General features: G+C 41.6%; 1 protein-coding gene across 3 annotated transcripts in view; it reads right to left on the bottom strand.

Annotated features, from left to right (window-relative positions):
• SLC34A2 (solute carrier family 34 member 2) overlaps positions 1-15766 on the bottom strand; it is a 142999-nt gene extending 127233 nt beyond the window's left edge. For 2 of the 3 annotated variants that reach the window (XM_043544564.1, XM_027820579.3), the window contains exons 1-2: positions 15676-15715; positions 5528-5754 (exon numbers count right to left, since the gene is read on the bottom strand). In XM_043544564.1, coding sequence (XP_043400499.1) covers positions 5528-5569 — 42 coding nt within the window. In that variant the 5' untranslated portion in view covers positions 5570-5754; positions 15676-15715. Of the gene's footprint in view, positions 1-5527; positions 5755-15675 lie in introns of all 3 variants that reach the window. The other variant, XM_027820583.3, reaches the window with a different exon arrangement.
• Between the last annotated feature and the right edge of the window lie 740 nt (positions 15767-16506).

Consider the following 16506-nt stretch of genomic DNA (forward strand, 5'->3'; position numbering starts at 1 on the left):
GCCCCAACGCAAAATTGATGCAGAAAGGGATGACACAAACATCACTGACTGCATCCCAAGAGCTTCCTATCCTTGGTTCTGTCTTACTACAGCAAGTATTGGTGTATAACAGAAGTGGTTTATCAAAGTCATGTTCAATAACATGACTGAATCTCTTTACAAACTCAAGGTAAAACTTGGTTAGAACAATAGTGGATTGGATCTGCTTTTGCAGCATGGTTCCTGTAGGTTTTTTGAGATCTTGCCAAGAGCTAAAGAACATAGCTACTTTATTCATACAAACTCTGGCAAATGTTTGGAACCCAATTAACATCAAGTCAATGTAGCTATTAATGTTGTCCATAGTACAGGAATCTTGGCATTTAGCCGTGAAAGCAATATGGTAGTGTGCCTCAGATTCTCCTTTCATACAGCACATCAGGTCTGGAATGTCTTTTCCCCTGTGAAAAGTGTCAATACGGTTTACACGCATTGACTTTGCATCATCAGTATAACAAGGCCTTTTAACATAAAGTGTGTTCTTATGTACCACTTTTAACGTATTCAAGGGTTTTTTCAAAAGATTAGGCACACTGTACATCTTTACAGTTCTTGGTAATAGCAACACATTAGTTACAAAAATTACCATAAGCAATAACAACAAATTCATTGCAAGTGTCCATCTACAGTCATGTTTGACTTGCCACACCTCTGGCTCAATACCATTGGGGTTTGGGCCTTTTAGGGTCAGCCTGTGGCTTCCCTTTGCAAAATTAAGGTCTCTCTTTCCTCCTTGACCTGAAGGATCAAGCCCTGATTTCCCTTGCTTAACAGAATTCACTGGCTGATTGGGCGCACTCTCTCTGCTAAGGGCTATTAGCAAGTCTTTATTCTCCCAGTCAGTTAGGTAATTTGCATTCAAACAGACAGGAGCCTGTTCACCAGTGTTCAGATCCTTCACTGCTACCAATTCCAAGGCTGGACTCTGTCTTAAAGAGAAATCATTCATTTTCACTGACAAGCTAGACTCAACGTTCTGTTGTCCTTCCCTTACCAACCTCTGATTCCACATGGAATTAGATGTTAAGTTCACTGAGAGACGACAAGTCATATCCAAAGTGTCTAGAGATGAGAGTTTACCTGCCATCCCCTGCATTCTCGAGAGATTAACTGCACAGCTGTTCTGCTCTGCAGACTCAGCTACCCAGTCTTCCCTCTGAACCTGAGACACAGACTGTCCACTTACACAATCAGCATGGAGACATTCCTCTCTCAACAACCTTGTCTCCCCAACAAGCTGGCCAAACACAGCAACTTGCTTATAGGACTGTTCAACTTTCTTAACAGCTTTCACTCCATCTGAGACCTTCTCAAAGCTATCCACACTGGATCTTTCAAAAGGAAAGTCAGTGGATCCATTCACAACAGAAAATTTCTGGCTGTTAGGAACTGAAACTTTCTTGATTACATCACTTTCACACCCTTCAGTTGCAGTAAAGTGCTTGCACAGACTACCATGAGGATTCCTTTCCCCAGTAGCTTTTCTAAGCAGCAATTCAACCCTCACAGAAATTCTGCCTTTACCCTCTTCACCTAGGGCTTGCTCTAAAGGAACACTTCCCTGAACAACAACAGACTCTTTCTGGGTCTCACTTACATCCAGAATCAACTCTGGCCCATCAGGCGGATTCCTACCACAATCCCCTTTCAGGCAAACTTCTAGACTTCCTAGATAAAAGGTTAGAGGCATTCTCCTTCCCTTTGCCACACACAAGCTCAGGAATCTTTTCCTTCTTGCTACCAGTTTCCACACCATCAGTAGGTAACACAATTAAATCACCTTTCTGATCTCCTTGTGCCCTGGTTAGGGTATTACCCTGATTAGACAGAGTTGCTACACCCTTTCCCAGCCACACATTAGCAACAGGCAAAATACAAGCACCAGAATTGTCTGGTCTCTGGGATTTTGCATGGACACTAACTGGATGCAACCGAGTTGCAGTGCCATTCTCCCTAGCGGACACAAACTTAGGCCATTCCCTTCCTGGGCTTTAGTTGAATCCAGAGCTAACTCTGAGACAACTGCAATATTCTCAGCCATCACAGGCTGAAAGGCACCTTCTGTCTGCTCCACAGACAAAGAAGAGCCAGAGACACATTCTCCTTTACCAGACACACAGCTTGGGATCTCATTTCCCTTGTCCCAGCACACAGGGCTGTTCACAGACAACTGCTTGGAGCCTGGCGTAGCTCCCTCCATAGGCAAGTCAATACCCCGACAGACACAGGCACTTTCCCTTCACTGTCACAATTCTACACACAGGTAACAGGTAAATTATAGGGACACTCATCTTCCACTATCCTTGCCTTCCCAAACTGCTGACTAGACAAAGCCATCAGCTCACAAGGCTGCCGAGGCTCATCCAAACTTTCCTTACCAGGCACATTGCCACTCCCAACAGATAAACTGCTGCTCTTCTCACTACACTTAGCTACTTCCAGCAAATCATAGAATCATAGAAACATAGAATCATAGAATATTAGGGTTAGAAAGGACCTCAGGAGGTCATCTAGTCCAACCCCCTGCTCAAAGCAGGACCAATCCCCAATTAAATCATCCCAGCCAGGGCTTTGTCGAGCCTAACCTTAAAAACTTCTAAGGAAGGAGATTCCACCCCCTCCCTAGGTAACGCATTCCAGTGTTTCACCACCCTCCTAGTGAAAAAGTTTTTCCTAATATCCAACCTAAATCTCCCCCACTGCAACTTGAGACCATTACTCCTTGTTCTGTCATCTGTTACCACTGAGAACAGTCTAGAGCCATCCTCTTTGGAACCCCCTTTCAGGTAGTTGAAAGCAGCTATCAAATCCCCTCTCATTCTTCTCTTCCGTAGACTAAACATCCCCAGTTCCCTCAGCCTCTCCTCATAACTCATGTGTTCCATTCCCCTAATCATTTTTGTTGCCCTCCACTGGACTCTTTCCAATTTTTCCACATCCTTCTTGTAGTGTGGGGCCCAAAACTGGACACAGTACTCCAGATGAGGCCTCACCAGTGTCGAAGAGAGGGGAACGATCACGTCCCTCGATCTGCTGGCAATGCCCCTACTTATACATCCCAAAATGCCATTGGCCTTCTTGGCAACAAGGGCACACCGTTGACTCATACCAGCTTCTCATTCACTGTAACCCCTAGGTCCTTTTCTGCAGAACTGCTGCTGAGCCATTCGGTCCCTAGTCTGTAGCGGTGCATTGGATTCTTCCGTCCTAAGTGCAGGACTCTGCACTTGTCCTTGTTGAACCTCATCAGATTTCTTTTGGCCCAATCCTCCAATTTGTCTAGGGCCCTCTGTATCCTATCCCTCCCTCCAGCGTATCTATCTCTCCTCCCAGTTTAGTGTCATCTGCAAACTTGCTGAGGGTGCAATCCACACCATCCTCCAGATCATTTATGAAGATATTGAACAAAACCAGCCCCAGGACCGACCCTTGGGGCACTCCACTTGATACCGGCTGCCAACTAGACATGGAGCCATTGATCACTACCCATTGAGCCCGACAATCTAGCCAGCTTTCTATCCACCTTATAGTCCAGTTACCCTTTTCAGGTTCACTTTTATAAGCTGTACTAGCCTACAATACATTACCCATCAAAAATCTACCCTTTCCTTCCTCAGTTGGGCTTCCACTTGACCATCCACTTTAATGTGCTCCTGAGAAACATTGTCCTGACCAATGAGTTCTGTGCTTGATCTAATTCCAGATTCACTTCTGAGACATTAGACAGACATTCAGAAACTTCATTCACAGACAAACGGCTTTTTTGCACAGACAAGCAGCTATTTCCCACCTCCTCCCCCTGGTCAGAGCAATATAACATACAAACATTGTTATAAACTGAAATTTCAAGAGGATACAGTTTCTTGATTGCTTTTTTGACTTCCAACTGAATTCTGGCAGTTTCTTGTCGCAGCTGGTGAACCCTCTCCTCAGCAGCAATCCTTTGCTTTCTCACCCATTGAATTTCTCTCGTTTCTGTTCATGATCAAGTTGCCATTTGTTTGCTGCCTTTTGCATTCCACTTGCTTCTGCAGCTTCTGTAGCATCAGGTAAGGGCTGTGCTCCTGCCTCCTGATCACTGGCCATTAACAGATTTCTCAGTTCTTGATTTGTAGCTTTCTTTCTAAAGCTTATCCCCTTTTCTGAACACAAATTTTCCAGGGCTTTTTTGCCAAGGCCCTCATATGCTGTTTGCTCACCCGTTGCAACTGCTCTTTACCAAGGAAACTCTCAATACCAAAATTCAAATTTGGATAGCTTTGGGTTCTGACCCAAAGCTTAATTGACCTGGTTCTGTGGATCCTAGCACGACTACGTCACTGTAACGATGCTGCTTCTGGCGGGACCCAACTGAGAGTGCCAATTCAGGATGAATTGCTTAAAGCAGAGCAGTTACAGCCCAAGGCTGGGGTTTCTATGCACACCAAGGCAAACCAAACCAGCCAAACAGAGAAGACTTTGATTTTACCCCACTGGCTAACCACAAGTCACACAAGCAATTCCCTTAGACACTCCAGTTTCCCAGTATCACCACCAGTGCCACTCGTTACGGGAACAAATGGTTATGAAAACCAATACCCCAGTAAAAGAAAAAAGGTTCTCTTGATCCCAAAGGACCAAGCCCCAGACCCAGGTCAATATACAATCAAATCTTACCCCATAAATCATGCTGTCGCCAATCCTTTAGAATCTAAAATCTAAAGGTTTATTCATAACAGGAAAAAGATACAGATGAGAGCTAGAATTGGTTAAATGGAATCAATTACATACAGTAATGGCAAAGTTCTTGGTTCAGGCTTGCAGCAGTGAAAGAATAAACTGCAGGTTCAAATCAAGTCTCTGGAGTACATCCAGTGCTGGGATGGGTCATCAGTACTTTGTTCAGTGACTTCAGTGTAGCAAAGTTCTCCAGAGGTAAGAAGCAGGATTGAAGACAAGATGGAGGAGCTGCAGCAGCTTTTTATATTCTCATGCTGTGTGATCTTTCTTTCTTTGTTCCAAAGACAAGCTGTCCATCACATGGCCTGGAAAAACCTCAGAGTTCTGTCCATAGGCATGTCCTTGCATACCTTGCTGAGTCACAAGTCTTCTCTCAATGGGTCAATTGTATAGCTGATGGTCCGTAATGGGCCATCAATCAGGCTAGGCAGAGCTGACACCAACTTATCCGGGTGTCACCGAGAAGCATAGCATAAATTTGAAATACAGTCAGTATTCATAACTTTAACTACAAAAATGATACACACATATAGACAGCATAATCATGACCAGCAAACCATAACCTTGTCTTAGATACCTTATTTGACTCCCTTTATACAAGATTTGGTGCCACTACAGGACTTTGGTTGCAACCATGATCTATATGGTCCCAGCTTATGTCAATAATGTCACACTTACCCAGACTTTTGACCTGTTGTTTGGATCTAGCCATCATCTTAGCTGGCCAGGGCACAGCTAGGAGCTGGAAGAAGAGGGAAAGAACCCTTACCTGAACTGGCAGGGTATCTGTGGAGACTTGTGTTCTTGGCATACCAGATATTACAGAGGCCTTCCAGGATACACTGGCATTGGACCAATTTGTAGATGTTCAGCTGGACTTGGACTTGCTTATCAAGATCAGCAAAAGGAGACCAAAGACCCTCCAAGAGGCTGTGAAATTTTCCCGTTGAACTTGAAGCTTTTCTTTCAATAGTGCACCAGAAGAGAAAGCAGCTGCTAGTGAGGAAGATGGAAACTGATTGTCATTAGCCCTGTAAGTACAGCTCTGAATCCAATCTATATGATGAAAGAGGGAATATAAATCTGGTACATGACAATATTGAATGATTACAACAAATGATATATGTGGTTTGTAAAAAAGGGGAAATTGCCAATAATCCAAAAATAGGTCAGTTAAATTCTGGTTCTATGACAAAACTGGCCCAAAAAGAAGGATTATTATAAATTTAAGGCAGGTCAAGACAGAGTGTCTAAAGTGTCTAGTGAAAGCCTCTCTCCTGGACTAGGAAACAGGTGACACCAAGTTGAAAGAGCAAAGCTTATGGAGGTACAAAGATCAGACCAGAGTTTTGGCTTCATAGCCCAGATCTAAACAACAGTAAGAGGAGTTTGGCTATCGAGTGCATATTACGATCCGTGATGTGTATAGGGATAGTTAACACAGACTCAGACATAATGGTTATTAGACCAGAGATGCTAAAAAGGCTACCCAACTCCCCAGACAGTACCAGAGGCGTAGAGCTTTCTAGAGGTCTGCTCCTATTACAGAAAGTTCATTTGTGGGTTTCCAACTATTGCAAAACCACTGCATAGACTGCGTGAGAAAAGGAAACCATGTCAGTGGTCAGCAGTGTGATGTAGCATTTTCAGAGGTGAAAAGCCTCTTGTGATGGTGCCTTGCTTGGCCTATCCATGTTTCAAAACCCCCTTTCTATTGGACACAGATGCTAGTGCTTATGATTTGAGGAAAATATTGACACAAGAACACAAGGGACTTGAGCAGGTGGTAACTTATTATAGCAAAAATCTAAGTTCCCCAGAGAGAAATTACTGCACCAACCAAAAGGAACTCCAGCAGTGGTTAAATCTACACAATGTTTTCCTCACTATTTGTATAGGAGGAGGATTATTGTCAGGACCAACCAATGCTTCCCTGCAATGGCTCTTTAGATCCAGGAAGTCTAAGGGACAGCTTGTCAGGTGGTTGGAAAAACTGCAGTGTTAAGATTTCACACTCACACGCAGATGTGGCCATAGGCATAGTAATGTTCCTGCCTTGTCCAGATAGCCTTGTTGGGAGACTAATTTGAAAACACTGCCCCAAGTAGGAGAGCTCAATGGAACAGGTCTGCCTCTCTTCCTCTAATTTGCAGAAGTGCGCAGTGTTCCCAGTTTATCCTCTTTATCCTTTATCCTTTAAAGGATATCCTTTATCCTTTATCCTTGCAGGAATGGAACCCAGGACAAACTAAAAACTTCCCAAAGAGAGGATTCTGATCTCATGATAGTGTGTAATTAGAAAATCAACTGGCAAACACAGCCACCCTGGAATGTGGTCTCCTCCGATATTATTACCACCATTAAAGCTTCCTGGTCACGGGGAAAGCTTGGAATTTAAAGACGAAATATTGTCTAGGAGGTGGGAGAAAACAGCAGGTGATGGACACAGCTGTTTGTACCAGATATAACATCAGAACCTTCTTTTTCAGTGTGTCATGATCTTAATACTGCTGGATAGTTTGGATTTGCAAAACCTTAGCCAAGCTAAGAGAAAATTTCTATGGGGTAAAATGAAGGCAGGACATAAAAAGTTGGTGCAGGAAAGGTGATGCTTGCTTTACAAAGAAAGGTCCCCCTAAAACTGGGAGAGCCCCTTTGCAGCAGGATCTTGTGGGAGGCACCAGTCCAGAGTATTGCCATTGATGCTCTTATGCTGTTGCCTGAGACAGAGGCGGGCAAACAATATTTGCTGGTAGCTAGAGATGATTTCAAAAAATGACCTGAGGTATGTCCAATAAGAAATCAAGAGCTTGTGATAGTAGCAGGGCTCTTAGTGAAGGTATTCACTAGATTTGGATCCCGAGTGAGTTACAGAGCAAGGGAGAAACTTGGAATCCAAAGTGTTTCAACAGGTTTGTGAGATTCTAGGCATCCACAAAAGCAAACCCACAATCTGATGGGATGGTGGAGGGATCAATAGGACTTTGGAGGTTCAGCTGGCTACATTTGTAGAGCACCACCAAAGGGACTGGGCCCATCATATTCCATTCCTTTTGATGGCATACAAAATAGCAATGAGAGTACAAAAAGTGTTCCCCATGTTTGGGCATGAGCTATGGACCCCGGCAAACCTCTAGTATGGAGTTCCTGAAAAGGAACAAAGGGAATGGAACCCCAAACTGAAAAAACTCGCACTTTTGCTGGGGAAAATTTGAGGATAGCCTCTGATAAAATGAAAAGCTTCTGTGACATCATGGCATATAGAGAATCTTTTAGAAGCAAGGACCTAGTCTGGTTCCACATTCCTAGAAGAAAGGTAGGACCCCTAAACTGGATAAGCCTTGGAATGGACCCTATAGAGTACTGTCCCAAATAAACAAAGTGGAATACAGGATACAGTTGGATCCCAGGACTAAACCCAAAGTTATCCAGAAGGACCATCGAAGGCAATATAAGGTAGATAGGATTTCAGCAAGGTTGCTCTCCAAATTGGAGAATGTAACTGTGGATACTGAGGCTGGGAATGTTGTGACAGTAATGAGTCCCACACCCAGACAGAATGGGCAGGGACTGTCACTGCCAGCAGTTCCACAGAAACAAATGACACACCTCAGGAGCACACTGAAAGGAAATCCATGGAGAAAAAAGCCCCCAAACAGATTTGGGTGGGAATAAAATTTTATATTGGTGAAGTGAAACTACTCTGACAGAAAGACACTGTAAATAGTTATGCTTGGGTTTAGTCTTGGGACCTAACTGCATTCTGTATGCCACTTCATTTATTTGGGACAGGCCTGTCTAGGGTCCATCCCAAGGATTATGTAAATAGCTACGCTTGTATCATTTATAATAATTTGTGTTAAATTATTTGTTTTCTTTCTATTTGGGATGGGTTATTGGGTAGCACCATTTTAGGCCTCATTGGGAGGATGAGTAAAATGGAGCTGAGGGGTGTTATGAGCTGGGTGAATCCTTGTTATGGGCTGAGTTAAAACCTCATTCAAACAGATGTGTGAACAAAGCCTTCATTTAAGAGCATTGTAGAGACATTTAAGGGGCCACAAAGTCTAAAACAAGGCCTATAAAGTCTGCCCAGAAACTAGTACCATGTGGACCGGGGGATTCCACGGGGTATTGTAACCAGGTGTGTGTGTGCGCAAAATGGTCGGGAGCTGAAGGAAGGCACAACACATAGAAACCGAGAACACAAAAGAACAAAAAGAGTAGCAGAGGCAAAAAGCAAGAAAGCCAAGCAATATCCTGTGAGTATGGTGTGACCTGGGAAAAGCTAGAGAGAAAGCCTCAGGTTTGTTGGATAAAGAGGCTTGGAGCAGTACGCTAAGGAACTTCTTTTGTCCTTGGTTCCTCCTGCAATCAGAGAAGGAGGACTTTGTACATTCCTTGTAAATAAACAAGATTACACAACGAGAATACCAGACTCCATCGATTTCTACGTCCAACTGGAACAGCCTCAAGACCCCGAAATTTGACTAGCAGCTGGGGTTGAAAAAGAAGCAGACAATATGATTTCCTCTCCCTATTTGTAAATGTATTTAGTTTTGGCTGCTACTGAAGCAAAGAATGTCACACTTTCTAAAGTTTAAGTTTACAGGTTGTTTTAATTCTTCATTCATTTTGCCTTCTGTAGAAAACAACTTAAATTACTGCTGTAACTTTTTTTCTATTTTCTGGTGCTTAACTGTGTAATTGTAATCCTGAAATAGTATTCCAGTGTATGGATCTGAAGAGGGACCTGCTATTTTTAGTGTTGGCTGAATATATGAGAATTACAACCTTGCTCTCTCTATTTCCATTAATCTTTCCAGGATGTTTATTTCAGAAGCCAAATCATAGGGCCCATTTGTGTCATTCAGGCACATTCCTATACTCTGGGTGCTGATCAGGGTTGGGTCTTGTCTGCACCTGCAGTTTAACTGTTTTTAGCATTGGTTCAGCCATATCTGTTGCTGACAGCTGTTTTTAACAAAGGCTAAATTACTGCATGTAGATAAAGCTTCAGTGTTATAAACATCTGTAGAGACAGTTACCACCACGCTTAATTTGTAATGAAAGAGGTGCCGGTCTCAAGCAATTAGGTGCCGGGACTCAACAATTTTTTACATTAATAACTGATGGAGCAAGCCCAGAGGTGCCAGGGCTATGAACTGCCGAGCCTAGAGGTGCCAGGGCTTGGTCCTGACACAAATTAAGCACTGGGCAGTTACAATTATAGCATGGATATAAGAAAAAAACATGGTAGAGCCCTTCTAGCAAAAAACATGGCTAAATATTGCTAACGTTTGAGCCTTTCCTTTGAACAGGCCCTTTACAAAGTAAGAATATTCCAGAAAGTTGTTCCCTAAAGGCTATGTATGTAGGAAATATTTGCTAAAATATCACTTGGCTGCTACCATCAATTCATCTCCAACTGTGGTAACACTAATGAGATTATTAACATGGACAAAGCTGTGGAGGCCACTGGAATTTTAAGTTCTGTATTGTATAGACCTGCTCTGAGCCATTACACAACTCAGGGATAGATCTACAAAGGGATTTAGGTGCCTAAATCCAGAAATCAGATCCTCAAAACCCCTGTGGAGTTGCCCCCTCACCCTGTAAGTGCCTAAATTCTTTAGCTGTCTAAATTTATGCCAGCAAAGTTCTCTGGGTGCCTAAATTTCTGCTGGTGGACACGTGTAAAGCCACCTCTGCCCTGAGGCTCAGCGCCTAGCTCACATATAAACCCTGGCTGGAGTCTGAAACTAGATGTTCCGCTGCCTATAGAGCCAGATCTGGACCAGATTAGGGCCCACATCAGAGGAGGAGATGGTGGTGCTTCTTCCCCCCTTCTATCCAATATCCCAGCTGTTAGAGCACTCATCAAGGATGCAGGAAAACCATGTTCAAGTCCCCACTCTGCCTGTTCCCCCAGTTCCCCTTTCTCCCTGGGGACTGCACTAACCACTGGGCTAAGGGGTAGGTGTCACGCAATTGCTCCTGTTGAAACTATTCCACTTTGTATAAATAATTAAATGGTCCTTGGGCCAGAGAGAGAATGAGAATGTCTTGATAGCCCAGTAGCTAGGGCACTCATGTGGGAGGGAGGAGAGTCAGTTTCCAGTCCCTCCTTCAAGGGCTATTTGTGTTCAACCATGGCTGAGGGAGAAAGTCACAGACAGTCACCGCCTTCTATAGCCAACAGGAGAGTGGGTTTGTGTGTGTGTGTGTGTGTGTGTGGCGGGGGGGAGGGGGGAGAAAACCTGGATTTGTGCTGGAAATGGCCCACCTTGATTATCATACACATTGTAAGGAGAGTGATCACTTTACACAAGCTATTACCAGCAGGAGAGTGGGGTGGGGGGAGAGAAAACCTTTTGTAGTGATAAACACCCATTTTTTCATGATTTGTGTGTATAAAAACAAACATCTTCTGTATTTTCCACAGTATGCATCCGATGAAGTGAGCTGTAGCTCACGAAAGCTTATGCTCAAATAAATTGGTTAGTCTCTAAGGTGCCACAAGTACTCCTTTTCTTTTTGCGAATACAGACTAACACGGCTGTTACTCTGAAACCGTTCTATAGCATAGTATTATGACACTCATAAGGAAAACATTCTCCTCCTCCCACACTGTTCAGGAAGATTATGGTAATATCCTGATAGCAACAACTGTGCCTTTACACATTTGTTATTAGTCGAGTTTTAACAGTAGTGTAGACATAGCAACTTGGAGGGCACACAGAGAATGATCTTTACACTGCTGGAGAAAACACTCTTGCTTGTTTCAACAGTGTGTTTTGATTTGCCTGGAGCCATTCTCATAGTCCCGTGCATGTCAGAACAACCCGGTCCTGTCAGACAAGCTGCATTAGTATATGTTAACTTCAGCATTAAAACAGCTTGCAACAAAATTGCTTAGCAATAGCAGCCCTCTAAAATTTAAATGCAAACATTAAAAAAAAGTGTCTAAAATCCAGGTTTAGGGTTGGACTGGCAGTTTGTTTTCACCACCCATCACAGGTCCTATCGCCTACAAAATACATTTAAAACTGTTTTGCTATATCCAAATTCAAGGAGTAACTCAAGGATTCGGCCTCCCCTATTACTGAGGTAACATGAAAATGAGACTGGGGTGATCTCCAGAGGCATGAAGGCTTGAAAACTCCACCTGGTGAACAGCCTCTTTCATCCCACTAAACAAGAAATCTTCTAAGATCAAGAATTTGGCAGAACACATTTTCATAATGAGGATCCCTCATAACACTAAGGTGTCTGGAGTTCCACAGGTACGTCATTTATGTTTATTATTGCTTTTTTATGTTTTTATTTCATTATCCTGAAGCACATTGAGCAAGTTGGGGTGGGGAGGAGTAAAGGAGGGAGAAGGTGGCAGAGGAGAAGTGCTATATAGCTAAATATATACATAAAAATATTAAATTTGATGTCTGATCAATGTCCAAGATGGCGAATACAACCTGAATACCCTAATTCCTTGAAGTAACTGCCCTCAGCAGCTGTTTCCAGGAAGGATATCGCAGTAGCAGCCAACTCTGACTGCCTGATGTTATCAAGGATCTCTGAAAATAGAATCATGTAGAGGTTGGACTTCTTAAGTGTTACCAAAAGATGTACACTTCCCCCATCCTTAACCTCTAGCTAAGTGAAACAGAGAACATCTGAGCAGGTAACTTTCAGCCACCAGGCAGGCTGATTAACAGAATTCTGGCCCACAGCTACCCACAAGTTGATTTAATAAAGGTCTTTTCTCATTCTGATGCAGAATGTAAATACTATCACTGCAATATTCACTTCCGAGTTTACTGTCTTCCCCAAGGGTAAGCACTGAAACTTTGGAAACAATATTTCAAAGAAAAAGTGGACACTGCAGAGAAGCTGAAATCTAGTGTCACAGGGCCTCATCGTCTACCTCCTTGGCCCTTATGTTATTTACACCTGTGTAAAGTCAGTGAACACCTCCATCACCACATCAAAATAGTAGCAGTTTATATCTGTTTTGCACAGGTACAAATGCCTATAAAAAGGGTAAGGGAATGGAGAATCAATTCCACAGTCCTTAACATAATAATTTACTTTAGTCATGATTTTCAATGCTACTTTGAGAGGCTCTCACCTACAATGATACAAGCACTGAAATGGAAAAGATTTCTTTTTTAAAGTAACGTATCAAAAGATTCTTTGCACAGTGTATGAAAGTAATATTTCCAATGTATGAAATCTAATGCTGATGCAAGCTGCGATCCAATCTGTCTCAGTGAATCTTGCAATATATCCTCACAAGTCTTAAGCATATGATCCTATAGTTGTAACTCTTGCTTCCGGTTGTGCCCACTGTGTGCTAATTGCTTTCCAAATATAAACGAAGGCAAAGTCCCTTCCTTAAAGAGCATAGAGCATTAGGGTGACTAGATAGCAAATGTAAAAAATCAGGACGGAGGTGGGGAGGAATAGGTGCCCATATAAGAAAAAGCTCCCAAAATCGGGACTGTCCCTATAAAATCAGGATATCTGGTCACCCTATAGAGCATCAGAACAAAAAGTGGAATATTTTAAACCAACATTGAAATACGAGTGGCCCATTGACATATGCCAGCAAAGGGTGAGCCCACAGTTTGCATGGAAACTTACAGTGCCACAATCACAAAAATTCAACTCTCTGATGAATAACTTGAGCAGCACTAGGCACCATGGAATTATCTTGTATTACACTGCCAAGTGTATCATTAAATCGCTTCCACATTTTCTGTGTTGTAGAGCTAAACTTTCAGTAGTTTTCAATTCTACAGTAAAAGCAGTCACAAGTCTATTTATTTTGCTGTACTTAACACAAGGAGATAAACTACCAATTGCCATGTGTCTACAAAGCATTGTTTGTACCTTTCCATCCATGACAGTTCAGTGAAAGGGCAAGTTGTACTTGAAACAAGTACTGGGAAGCAGTAAGGTTTAGAGAAATCAAAATTACAGGGGAACAGGATAAAGTAAAATTGAGATGAAATGCTGGTGTGGAGGGGGGAGAAAGGGGCTTTCTCTGTAGAGAAAGTACCACTACCTTCATATGCAATTATTAATAAACACAATGAACAGCTAGACTATCATACATGTAAATTCTTTCCAGGTCTTTCATACTGTTTCCAAGGCAAGATACGGAAAATCTGTTTCATGCAGGCTGTTCATGCTTTCTTCTAAGTATCCTCTTTTTTTTACTTTTCTACATATACGCAATACTTTATAGTCCCTCACCATGCTGTAGAGATTTTTAGTTTTAAAAATGGCATTTTTTACAGCTAGTCTGATATTCAGTGCTAACTATGTGAATCAATACTACTTCATCACCTAAACATCTTAGTAGCAAGTATGCATTAACCCTTGTCAGCATACACTCTGAATAAATATTGAATATTTCTTTAAAATGTATAATCTGAGATAAAAGTTAAGACTTGTAAAGACAGAGGGGGCCAGATTGTCAGACAGCGTAAATCGGTGTAGCTCCATTAACTTTATTGGAGCGATACCCATTTATATTAGCTGTGGATCTGGTCCAAGAGTCTGTCACTTTGCTGCCCCATTCCCATAAGCGTGATAGAACAGGTAATAATTTAAATACATGCAAACAATGACTCAAACTCGCTAGGAACAAGTTTCTTCTTTGCTTTAGCAACAGTGACTTTGGTAGGACTATTGGCATGAATAAAGAGATCAGAATCTAGCCACAATGTAAAACCTCTAAACATCTCTTCATAGATGTGGATGGATGCTAAATAATGATATATTTTTTCAATTATATTGAGCCCTTGGGCCTCTGGTTGCCTCACAAAATAGAATCTAAAGCATGTCAAAACTAAACCATAGATAACATGAAATAATAAATAAAATGAGTGTCTAAGACAGTGCAGAAATAAAGCAAATCCCCAGTAATAACCCATCAACTCACGAACAAACAGAGATGCTGCTCTCTAACGGCAATAACCACACCAACTATCGTATAAAAGACTTCAATGAACTACCTGGCAGAAAGATACTTAAATAAAACAAGTTACAATTCTTAAAAATGGCAAGGAAAAAAAAATCTTAATAATAAACAATGAAAATAAAACAGGCACCTACCAGTACTTAACCTGAAGCACATAGTAAAGAATCTCAAGAAAGGAAAAAGTAATGATATTAAAAGGCTTACTGATCTAATAGAAGAGCCACTAATAAAAGTTCTTCTGATATCCGTGGACTTCTGTTTCCTGTCACATTAGTTCAGCTAACTATATTAGACTAATGTATTCCTTTTACCTCAGTATATTAAACTGAATTAGCATAAGACAATGTATCCTTGACAAATCGCCTGATACTGCAACAGTGCTGCACATAGACATTACACTATTATTTATACTAACAAAGTGAAATGCAAAGGGATATCTTTAAATAATGCTTTATTTATTACATTCTAGACTTTTTCCCCCACTATTGGATACTACTCTTCACTGTGCTGTATTTTAAAATCTCACCAAATAAAAGGTTCAGACAATACTTTCCACAGGCTATAGATAGCTGAGTTAATTCTTACTCTTTACCACTATTAAAATAACTTTTAGTTCCTTTTTAGGATTTGACAATAAAAAATATAGTGTCTTTCTAAAAATATTTATTATGCCACAATGTATACATTTCTCCACAATGTGTACATTTCTATCCTCTGTTTTAAAATATTATGAGTACAAATTAAAGGACAAAAGCTGAAAAAATTAAGAACTGAATTATACTGCATTGTACAATTCCACTTCCCTTTATGAGCTCTAGTTGCTGCTATCTCATGTGAGCTGCAAAAGAATTCTGTGGTGATTCTGACTTGCAAACTAAGGTAAAGTTTTTTAAAAAGGAGAGTTTGTCTGAGTGGCTTTTACTTACCACTTCTTCCTTCCCAGACAATAGAGTGAAGGGAACAACCAGGTATCCACTGAAACCTACAATATATATAGACGCAGGTATTGAGCAAAGTCTACTGTCATCACCACACACTCACATTCCTACCTTACACTGTGGAGGCACTGCCTACCTGCAATTTAATGATCTCAAATCAGCTCTTTCCAGTAGGGCAGTAACCAACAGTACTAAACTTCAAATTGTTTCAGGCTCGTCATATTTTAGGAAAAAGAAAAGGAGTACTAGTGGCACCTTAGAGACTAACCAATTTATGTGAGCATAAGCTTTTGTGAGCTACAGCTCACTTCATGCATCCGATGAAGTGAGTTCCAGCTCACGAAAGCTTATGCTCAAATAAATTGCTTAGTCTCTAAGGTGCCACTAGTACTCCTTTTCTTTTTGCAAATACAGACTAACACGGCTGCTACTCTGAAACCTGTCATATTCTAGGAAATGTCTCATCACCATTAAAACAGAGTTGCTCATATGTTCCTGTGAATGCTGTGGAGTGGTTTGTTCCACTCTGACAAATTGCTGGGCACCTTATCATTCAGTAATCTCTCCAATAAGAATTTTCCAAAACTATTTTGTGATATCAAAAGTCTAACAAAAGGGTTCTGATTGGGATATGGTACTATTATTTGTCTATTCATCTACCTATTTATCTGTCTGTTTCATCTGCCTATTGATCTGTCTAAGAAGAGAAGTGAAGGAAAATCAGATAAAAAAAAAAAACAGTCTCATTGGGAAACCTGTAAGAATCCCTTTCAGAACAAAGGAGTCATTTTCATTCTTATCAGTGCTCAAGTGTTTCCA

The sequence above is a fragment of the Chelonia mydas genome, chromosome 4 (assembly GCF_015237465.2).
Source record: "Chelonia mydas isolate rCheMyd1 chromosome 4, rCheMyd1.pri.v2, whole genome shotgun sequence".
NCBI lineage: Eukaryota > Metazoa > Chordata > Testudines > Cheloniidae > Chelonia > Chelonia mydas.